The sequence below is a fragment of the Hoplias malabaricus genome, chromosome 13, assembly GCF_029633855.1.
Source record: "Hoplias malabaricus isolate fHopMal1 chromosome 13, fHopMal1.hap1, whole genome shotgun sequence".
Taxonomy (NCBI): Eukaryota; Metazoa; Chordata; class Actinopteri; order Characiformes; family Erythrinidae; genus Hoplias; species Hoplias malabaricus.
Window position 1 is genome coordinate 30,111,501 of NC_089812.1, and position 11,351 is coordinate 30,122,851.

The 11,351-nt window shown below is 39.0% G+C and overlaps 1 protein-coding gene across 1 annotated transcript; it reads left to right on the forward strand.

The window, feature by feature from the left end:
- The first annotated feature begins 399 nt into the window (after positions 1-399).
- nfe2l1a (nfe2 like bZIP transcription factor 1a) lies at positions 400-10,172 on the forward strand. The gene is made up of 6 exons (XM_066642132.1): positions 400-550; positions 1,811-2,448; positions 6,799-6,990; positions 7,437-7,526; positions 7,662-7,805; positions 8,099-10,172. The coding sequence occupies exons 2-6, from the start codon at positions 1,942-1,944 to the stop codon at positions 9,407-9,409; spliced, it is 2,244 nt and encodes a 747-aa protein (XP_066498229.1). The 5' UTR covers positions 400-550; positions 1,811-1,941; the 3' UTR covers positions 9,410-10,172.
- The last annotated feature ends 1,179 nt before the right edge of the window (positions 10,173-11,351 follow it).

Sequence of the window (11,351 nt, forward strand, 5' to 3'; positions counted from 1 at the left end):
ATGGCAGGAGGCTATACAGACTGTGAATGGAGTGTTAGGGGTTCTTCGGGTTTATGTAGCAATGTTAATCATATAATGATTTTGTGCTTAATGTTCAATTTCTAATATAATAAGCCATTCCCCTAATAATTTAGAAAACTGAAACTGTGTAAATTTTCCACCGCCTCGTTTCAGAAACGTGTTGGTAATTTATAAGTTCCATCTGTGAGACAGTGTGACTAAAGGTGTACTGGAATTATCCAAATGATGTTTAAATGAATGAAAATATAGGTTCGCGATTTGGAATCGGTTCTTCATGAATCAGTTCTATTCGAGTCGGTTCAACGAACGGTTCCTGCACTGTTGGTGTAACCGGCGCTGCGTGGCTCAGTGGGAGTTGGCCGCTTGTGAGTGAATGAAAATCGAAACTGGCGCCGCGTCACTGGGAGGAGATGAAGACTGAGGTCTGCCGGGTACACGCTCAGCACATAAATACTCTCCCAGAAAGCACACAACAGTTCACTACTGCTTACCGAGGAATAATATTCACCTGAAACTCGCCAAGGACGAGGTAAGGAGGAATTATTTATTATTCTCTCAGGTATCGGAGTCATATGGAATGATGATAAGAGTAGGACACACAGCACAGCGCCTTCTCTACGACGTTTGAACGTACATTAAGCAAAAGTTTAAATTATATTCAAACTGTAATATTTTATTTTACTCTAAACTGTATGTAAATAGTGTGTTATTATAGTTAAAAAGTCAAGCTCAAAATTACACACGTCAAAAATAACAAACCAGAACATAAACATATCCGCCTAGAGACGGTTGGAAGTCAATCATGTCATTTTCCGTCAGTCATTTTGTTTATTATTATTTTGTACGTTATTGTGGAATCTCGGCGCCTCCGGGATATTCCCGTATCATATAAATACAGTTTAACACAAGTGTCGCGAACTGAAGCCAGAATCAGTGTATATTTGTTTTGGTCTCAAATCAGCAGCTCCGCGGGTCACATGGGACTGAGTTATGAGGGGAAAGTTCCTGCTGTTGAATAACAGGGATGACACATCAAGCCCAAACTGCCATGTTTCTTTTCCCCGGCAACATTCAGATTACATCATGCGCAGTGGACGGAAAGCTCTGCTGCACTTTACAAACAAACAGAAATAGGTCAGCGGGCGTAACACCTACCGACAACACTCTGTTCTGTACAGCTCACTGTTGACCAAGCCTTTTATCTTACAGCTTCAAGTTCAAAGAAACAGAAGAACCTCTGGTACATTCTAGAAGAAGTATCAGAATCCCGCCAAGTGGACTTGGCAGTAGCCTAGTCAAGTTAAAGGGCCGATATCGAGGGAAACTTAATGAAATAAAATGTGTTAGCATACGGGGGTGGGTGGGGGGTATTTAGTCTTCAGTTCTGGGGCTAAATTATCTGGCTACTCTGAAACCCTGCATTGGGGAATACCTCCTGTTAGTACACAGACCACATCTTAGCCCTGCCCACTCATGCTGAAGTCTTAAGGAGTATTTCAGAAAATGAAAGCCAATCCAGAAGGCTTCTTAAAGCAGTAACAAATAGACGGCTGAATTTCGAGACATACAGAAATATTGGAAATTCTTTATTTTTCCCAAGTTATTTGTCCGTCAGTAACATATGAATTAAACCATGCATAAAATATGGATGTAAAGCTTTGTTTTTTATTATATTTATTGCATTAAGTTATGAGGAAATAAAAAAATAATAATAAAACCCAACACAAATGACCTACATTGTATTAGGCATATTACATGGTATCATCACTGTGTTTTTTTTATATTTTAGGAATTTCGTCTTCTTCTGATGGACTGAGAGATTCCGAATTATTACTGAACCAAAGACAGGGCAATATTTAGCCACCAGCCAACGCGCTGCTGAAAGAGATTCCTCCCTACTTGGCTGTTTTTAGGAAGGCCATGCAGTCCCTGAAGAAGTACTTTACTGAGGGCCTAATTCAGGTGGCCATACTACTCAGTCTAGCAGGGATACGGGTGGACGTGGACCCGTATTTTCCCCATCTTTCTGAGATAATCCAAGGCCAAAGCTCTGCTCTGACCCAGACCCAGTTCCACAACCTCCGCAACTCCCTGGATGGATACAGCCTCCATCCCAAGAGCATAGACATGGAAGGATTTTTCACAGCCCGACGGCTTTTACGCTGGGTGGGCTCTCTGGACCACCTGCAAGTTCCAGCAGTGCGGCTCCAGACCTGGTTGGTTCACAGGGAGCCTGAGAGCAGCGTGACTGCAATACAGGGCCAGGCTGTGGTGCTAGAGGGAGCTGATGGGCTGGTGGACATGGAAGACTCATCAGGCCTCACCATGAGGATGGCAGAGCTGGGGTATGACCCAGATGGCAATGAGAACCTGGAGGATATGTCCAGACTCTCAAGAAATCAAATGGATAATGAAGACATTAAAGAGGTGAGTGAATAAGAAGGGGTTGGTATCACATGTCAGGGTAGGGGTAGGGGAGATCAATGGATACAGGAACTGATATTTACATGAAAATATCAATAACACGTTTTTCCCCTGAATGACATTTATTGTGTAGAACTAAAGTCTTAAGCTTAATCCATGTATTACGTAATATACTTAAAAGTCCACTGCTTTTGATGATTACTTCTAACATCTATAATCTTACTGGCATCTGTTTCTATTGCAAATAATCCTTATATTACAACAGCAGTTTGCCCTAAATTCTTGTCATAGGAGGTTGCCTATCACTGTCTTTTGCCCAGCAGATTTATTACAGAGCAGTATAGGCTTATAATAATAGGCTTATATTTTTTGTTTACATATCATTACACAGCCAAACGTTTATGGACCTGCTTATCCAACATTTCTTCTGCAATTAACAGTAGTTTTTTCCCCCAGTTGCTAAAGTAACAGCTGCTTCTGATATGTGAAGACAACATGTCAAAACACTACTGAGATTTTGCTGGCTTTCCCAATCCCAAAGCATTTAGATGGGAGTTGTAACACTCTAGGAAACTTGCAGCTAAGCCTGCTGGCTTCCACAGCATCCCACGTCATTTTGTGCTCTTCTGTGGAGATCATACAGGAATGGGGTGCAAAATTCAAAGGGGCTATTAGAGGTGTCTACAAACTTCTTTAAACATGTACTTACCATAATCGACAAACATAAACCCATTGAATCTTGTGCATCTGACCCAGCTGTTTTTCAACAGCAAGAAGTTGTTTCTTTGTGATCATGTAACGGAGCAGAACTTGTGGAGCAATGTAGGCAGTCAGTGTTATGATGGAGGTTGACCTTATGGCAGTCAGTGCTGGATATGTCCTAGACATGGCCTCTTCTGTCTTGGTCAGGTTACTCGTTGTTACTCAACAGCTGATACATGTGCGTTATGTTCAGCAAGCTCTGAGAGGCACACCATAACCAGCGGCTTCGAGGTAATGTGACCAACATATGATTTCAAGGAATGTAACCGTGGCCTTGCATTCATAATCCTGACCAATGTCATATTTAAATAAATAAATAATGTTTGAACCCTTATTTTCATGTAATAAACTAAACATATTTGATCAGAGGTGCCCAAACCTTTGCCTACAACTGTATAAACAGAATCACCTGACGTTACTTTGAGAGTGTGTGTATATATATATTTACATTAAAAACACACGTTTTTTTTAATGTAAATAAATTTCTCTTAGTGTTTATATCTATCAGAGGAGGTATGTCATCACCACAGTGTCTTAAAGATGGACAAGTACTACATTTGCTTTTAGCCAAAAAACAGACAGCTGGTGATTTTAAGTTTCTCTTTCACTCTTACCACACAGTATTGGAGACCTAGGGGAATTCCACCTTATGTACCTATCTCAGCTATTACTCTGGGTCAGTCCATCAGTTTACCAGTATATTGTTTGACACTCAGACTTTTATCAATATTCAAAAATAGCCAAACAGATAAAACACTGATTAGTGGCTTGTAGTATTTAATTACAAATTGACACCTAGAACGAAGAGACATGTTTCTCTAGACACACTACACACACATAAAATAGTAGCTTATTGTCTCTGTATTTCTAGCATGAAGGACAAGGACCTTTTCACTTGATGCCTTTAGCACACATCTACAAAATATTCAAGGCTGTTGCTGTTATACTACACAATGCTTGTGGTGACTAACCTTAGTCCTGGAAAGCAAGAGTTGGGAGTTCAGGTCCAACCACTGTCTGACACACCTGTTCCAGTTATATAACTTTTGATTGGTTACATCAGATGAGATGAGAGTAATGTAAGAGTTGTATGGTAAATGTAGGCTGAAACTAAACTCTCCCAGAAAGTATGTCTGACCATTTAGTGCTATTTTATTCCAGGCATTATCCTCCTTCAGACTTCAATGAGTTCTTAGGTCTTCAATTCTTAGAAACAAATTATTGTCAAGTTTCAGTGGTGAGATGGACTTGCCTACACACCCCACACAAGCTATTTCTGGTCCCAGTGTTGTGCTTCTTGAGCAGATTTTAACTACATGCCCAACCTGTTACTAAAAATTTTTCTTGCAGGCTATAATACTTCCACAGGACTATGTTGTTATTACTGAGAGAGAGAGAGAGAGAGAAGTAAAAATGAGTAGAATATACAAGTTTCACTTTTTGAATGGAATTAATGAAGTAAATCAACTTTTTCATGATATTCTAATTTTATGACCAGCACCTATACTTTATGTAGAATTTAGAAATTTGAATTAAGCCTAAACCTATATTAAAATCAATTTAAGAAGCAAATCACCATTAGCACGACAGTCTAATTAGGGCTGGACGATGTGGCCAAAAGTTATATGACAATGTGTTTCTTAACTTCAGTCAGTACAATATAATTCCAATATTAATATCAACAATAAAAAAGCCATGGAAAAACTGCCAAGAACTGAAAACAACATGACGACATCATCAAACAAAAACCTCTTGGCTTTATCAATATTAAATGTTTTAAACTAATTTCAAAAATTGAGTATTTTTGGTAGGCATTGGACACACCGCAACCCTTGACTGGATAAGTAATTACAGTCGATGAATGAATGAATTAATAAAATTAAGTGCAATAAACTGATGGCAGTGCCCTGTAATGAACGTCAGTAAGTGACAGATGCTGTCAATAATAATATAATACTGAAATATTGAAAATGTCTTTAAAAATCATATAATTTTTATTGAAACTTTTTATATTGCTATATATAGATACTGAATTATTGTCCAGCCCTGAGTCTAATCATCACCATTGTGTTATAAAATACCTGAATTTGCTAAGATGCACATCACCCTCCTTATACACCATGTTGAATACATTAAAAGGTACAGATCTTTGGATTACAATATATAATCCGTCAAAACTGTTTTGTTAAATTCTATTTGTAGCACAGATTAGCTGAAACACAAGTCTCCTGTCTCTTTGTAAAGCCCCAGCAACACAAGTGCTGTTTCAGTGGTGTCTGAGGTTTACCAGACAAGCTTGTTGTGACCTGTATGGATGCAGTTTAGGGTCAGAGCTTTGTTTGCAGCATAGCTTGTATGACCCTTACTAGAGCTGTTTTGCAATCTGAGTAGACATCAGTGGACTCAACTTGTGCACATTCACTTTCGCAATGCTTGTTTACCAGCTGCTGATTAAGTGACTGGTATACACCCACCAAATTCATACACAGACACAACCCCCACTGACCCTTCTACAGAATCTAATATCATAAAGGCACACAGTGTTTAAACAGTTTCTTCCAGCTATCCAAAGGCAAAAATTTAATATCGCCTTCTCTGGTTTAAAGCTACAGAGATATAGAGCACAAGGGACAGAAGTTATAAATGAAATCCAATTGTTTAATAGTTAGTAATCTCACACTCAATCTTCATAGGGTTTAGGTTGTGCTAATGTAACTACTGTTCTCCTGTTGCTGACCAACTGACCTCTGACCTGCTAATTCAGCAGACTGTTCTCAACTACAGTGGGAAATGCTTGTTTGAAAGTATTTATAGCAGCAAAGGGAGACAACCAGTTGCTTTCGTTAAGTCCTGCCCAGAACAGAGAAAGGTTAAGATTATATATAGACAGCTGTCTAGTTTTCAAACATGTTTATGGTCCTACTGGCTGGCTAAAAAAATATATTGAACTTTTGTCATATAAGACTTTGTTTATTGAACTTTTTCAAATATACAGTTGCTGTTCAAGTACCCACCACAGTTTTGGTTATAGCAGGTGTACACATGTTTGAAAGTGCTTTGTGTAACAGTTGTAATTTTAAATTCTCATTTGTCATTTTATGATAATGGTTGCATAGTAATAAAAATGACAAATGTAATTAATTCAACAAAAAAGTAGTTTAAAATACTAAAAAGTAAGTAGTTTGAAATGTGAGAAGTGTTTATACATCACTGCATTCCCTATGACTTCCATTAAGGAAAAAACGCTGCGTTGATTTTTCTCGTAGGGGATAATATTGGTGCCAGAGGAATGTAGATGATTTAAAGATGGTGATTTTGATGTTAGCAATTGTGAACATAGTGAATTAATAATTCATTTAAATATTTTTTTATACAAGATCACCAGTCATTTTTAATACTACACAAGAGTTACTATAAAACGACAAAAGCACACTGATATTTGAATTACAATTATACATTACTTAAAAAAAAACACTTTTAAAATGTACTTTTACACCCAAGACATTGTAGTACCTTCTTGATAGTTTTAACACGAGAGTAATTTTGAATGTGCTGTTGATTTTATGTGATGTGAACGTGATGTTCCTCCAGGAACCAGAAGAAGCGCCCCTGTGGCAACAAGAAGAACCCAACTATGTCTACCAACAGCAGCTGTGCCAGCATTACCAACAACACAGCCACTTTGATGAAGATGATGAGGATGAATTTATGGTGGATAATGGCTGGAGCTATCCAAACCCTTTTCATAACCAGATGGGAAGCATAATGGGGGAAGATGTCCAGGTACTAAAATGAAATGTGCACTATTGTCCTGTGACAGACAGTAATGGATATTCTTGATTGATATCCAAGCAAACGCTTGACAAGTAAAGTTTAGGTGGACAGGTTCTCTCAAAAGAAAAACGAGCCATCTCGACAGAATAGAAAAATTTCACCATTTCAGTCAGCTGAACCCTTGGCAGATGACTGAGGGTTATGTTTCACATGACTAGAACCAACACACTATTTTCCAGTACAAGCATTTTAATGGACTGCAGTGCTTGGTGTGCTCCAACAGCACCCCTTCAGTTCTTCTATAACAACTTCCAGTTTATTGTAAACATTGCACATTTGGCATTTAGGCTTCTCAGGATGTCTGTTTATGTATCCCATCTTTCCACATTCCAAAACAGCAAGCCTGTGGCCTTGACTGGAAGACTTTTCCTTATACCTGTACTCTCTTCTACCAGTTTGCAGGATTAGAGGAGGACAATTCTTTGTCCTTTGAGGAGTGTCTGCAGCTACTGGAGTCTAACTTGCCCCTAGCAGATCAGCAACATGTAAGTTGCACCCTCTGAACCCCGCAGTGCATTTTGATTTTAATCGCTATTTGCTGATGTGGAAGCCACTAAGTTATCTTCTCCAGTAGCAAATTCAAGGTAGTCATATGTGACTTTACCTCTGTATTTTCTCAGTTGGAAGATGCTGGTGTGGAGATGGTAGGGGACAATCCACAGGAACACCATAGGTCTCTTCTATCCCCAATGCTCCCTCAACAAGAACCCATGTTGGACCTAGAACAGCAGTGGCAGGACGTTTTGGCCATCATGGATCCACAGGTATCTGCACTATTCCTTTTCCAAAGCCAGTTTAGTGTTTCCTTGGATAATTTGGAATTAAATCAAGATACCATGGAGGTTTCTGTTTAGCTTTACTCCCTGAACAGGGCACATCAAATTTCTGTTCTGAAAGGCCAAAGCCTCTGAACAGTAGTTTTTTTCTTTTATCTGCACACCCCAGCTGATCAGCTAATAAAAGGTGTTATTACAGGAGCAGCACTAAATGTGCCTCTCCAGGACTGGTGTTTGAGATCCTTTGTAACATGAACTCTCTTTTATCCTAATTTCTGCAGGATATGGACATAGAAGACTCAGATGACCGTAATTTCAGTGCTAATTTTAGAGAAAGATCATGGGAAATGGGGCATATGGAGGATTCTACCCACCAGGATACTAGCGTTGGCCAAACAGATTTACAAAATGGCAGCATCTCATTTGCAACCACAAACTGCACCGAAGAAGACAGTCGTCAATCTAACCAGGACAGGATTGTCTCCACATCCAACACAGATCTGACCTTGAATGACTCTGAAATCTTAGATTTACTTTTCTCTAATAGCTCATCTTTAAACAATCACAATTTACTTAGTTCCTCTATGGAGGAACAAGACCTGCCAAGTCTTTTTGGTCCTCTCCTAGAAGAAGCCATGATTGAAGAGATCAGCCTATTGGATCTCGCTCTTGAAGAAGGATTTAGCCAGTCACAACTTTCCCAAAATGAGGGACAGGACCACACAGACTCTGACTCAGGCCTGTCCTTGGACTTTAGCCAAAGCCCTGCATCCCCAAGTGGATCAGAGTCCTCCTGTTCCTCATCTTCCTCTTGTTCTTCATCATCAATTTCATCCACAGAGCCAGGTGCTGAAGAAGGAGCAGTGGGATACTCCAGCATCAAAGAAGAAGTGATGGATGATGAAGAGGATGATGTTGGAGGTTATAGCCCAGAGCTGAATAAGATGTGCCATGCAAATTACCTGCAGGCCAGTCAGTTCCAACATTTACCTTGGCTTGAGCACATTGGTCATGATCATACCTACAATCAGCCCCAAAGGATAAGCCAAAAACAGTCTAGTAAACAACACTCAGATGAGTCTTGGGAACATTGCACCCAGGACAAAATTTCCAGTAAAGATGAGAAGAGAGCAAAAGCCATGAAGATTCCATTTTCCAATGACTGTATAGTTAACTTACCTGTGGAGGAATTCAATGAGCTGCTGGCTAAGTATCGCCTTAGTGAGGCTCAGCTCGCACTTATCCGAGACATTCGCCGCAGAGGCAAAAACAAGATGGCAGCACAAAACTGTCGACGAAGGAAGCTGGATGTGTTACTGGGCCTAGAGCATGCTGTTGATGGCCTGCAACGTCACCGTGCCAGACTTCTCCGAGAAAAGTCAGAGATCTCACGCTCAGTCAAAGAGATGAAGCAGCGACTTAATGACTTGTATCAAGAGGTCTACAGTCTACTCAGGGAGGAGCAAGGGATGATCTGCTCAGCCAATGATTTTGTTCTGCCACAGGGCAACGACAGCCAGATGTCATTCTCCACACACTACCATTCAGGATCCAGACGGAAGTCTGGCAAGAGGCAGAAAGAAAAGGAGTGAGGAGGATGGATAATGTTCATTTAATTTCTGCAGGCCAGAGCATGTCATTTTACAGTTTAGTGAAGACAACAGGGAAAAAAAACAATCGCTCCTCATTGCAGCAGAGTCTACTGACTCCAGAGGTTTGCTGTAATTCAGTGGGAGAACACTGCTCAGGACACAGTTATGAAAAAGGAAGGACAAAGATATGGCACATGTAATAAGAAAGGATAGCATCAGTATTTAAAACCTGCGTTGTTTATTAAAAAAGGCATTTTGCAAATGTACAAGAAATCGTGAAAGGGACACTTTACCATGAAGTGGGGGAAGTCATTGGCAGTGTTAACATTTAATATAAGCCAAAGTAAAGAAGAGACTGTATCGAATGGATGCCAAAGTGCAGGCTTCAAGAAGATAAAAAACAAAGGTTTTCTAAGGTTTACAAGCTGAAGCATAATAAACTCTTACAGGGGGCTCTAACCCAGTCCACGATGACTGTCATGCACAGTATTTTAGTAAGTTAAATCACACTACTTTTTTTGCCCTAAATAGCACCTGTAGGTTAAAATGTCCATTGACTTAACCAGTATTGAGGGGCTTATTTTGAACAGTTAGCTTTGCTGACAGTCACCACCTGCTGTACAGTTTATCATGAGCATGACGTTAACACAAATCTTTTGGGTGGTGCTGATTAACAGACACACAAAAAAAGCTAAGAAGTGATGAAACACTCCATACCACAAAATTCTGCTGTTTGAGTGTAAAAAAAAAAAAAAAAGGAAAAGCATTTTTCCATAAACTTTTACCAGCATCATTACAGTTAAATGATTAGCTTCGCTGTATAATTTTTCAGATGTACAGACTTGAATTTGTGGCCTGACGCTCAAAACAGCACACTTGTGTTATCTGAAGCACATGTATTAAGACTTATTTTTACATACCATCACTGGTTAAGCTATCAGCAGAGAAATTTGTTTACTGTAATTATGATTTATTTTGTTTTTGCTTCCTCTGATATTAAGAAGCAGTCTGACATAGAAACTTTTTCCCCCACTAACACTGTATTTGTTCACATTTTTATAAAGCAATTTTTTCTTTGCCTATTTTAAATATATGAAAATATGAATTTTCTGACAAGCTGGGATTGTTTCTTTTGTTTCATTAAAGATATTATCTTACATATGGGTACTATTAATAAATGCAGAAATACAATACCTAATATTCTGCAGTACTTTTATAAAATGAATCAATCCGTTTTATCTAGGTTAGTCAGCATACTCGTCAGTTCTCATTTTAAAAGGTGTGTAGCTGAGACAGCATAATCACACACTGCTAAAAAGTGCTAGATTCAAAAGCCCCCCCCCACAGCTTGGGAATGGTGCTAAATAAAATAAATTTTATACAATTATTATTATTACAATTTCTGGGGCTCCCCTTCTGTAATTCATATTTAGAGAACTGTACTGGAATCAATGTTTTTATTTTTTCGTTTTTCCTTCTACTCCAAAAATTAGTGTAGTTTGTGCAGCGTTGAGGCCAGAGACCCCTTTCTCCTTATTATAGGTCAGTGGAGCGTCACAATGACGTAAGTTGTAATTTTAATAAGGATAAAATATTAGTGTTCCTTTAAATTCAGGTGAGAATTTTCTGAACTACCAGTCACTTTCAAAAGAAACCTCATGCAAATAGAATGAGGCTGCCAGTAACAACTCAATTAACCCCCCACCCCAACCACCACTACAATTTTTTTTAAAAATGCACACGATAATCTAATAAAAACAGGGATTTATTTAAAAAAAAAATTGAAATAACCTCAAAAAGTGACAGACATGCTTCACAAAGATCAAAAAAGTCTAAAAGACAACAGACAGAAAAGATTACAATAACAGTGGCATGTAACTGAATGACAGCACACGAAACTGGGGCTCCTCAGAAGCATACAAGCAGAAATGCACCATTATAA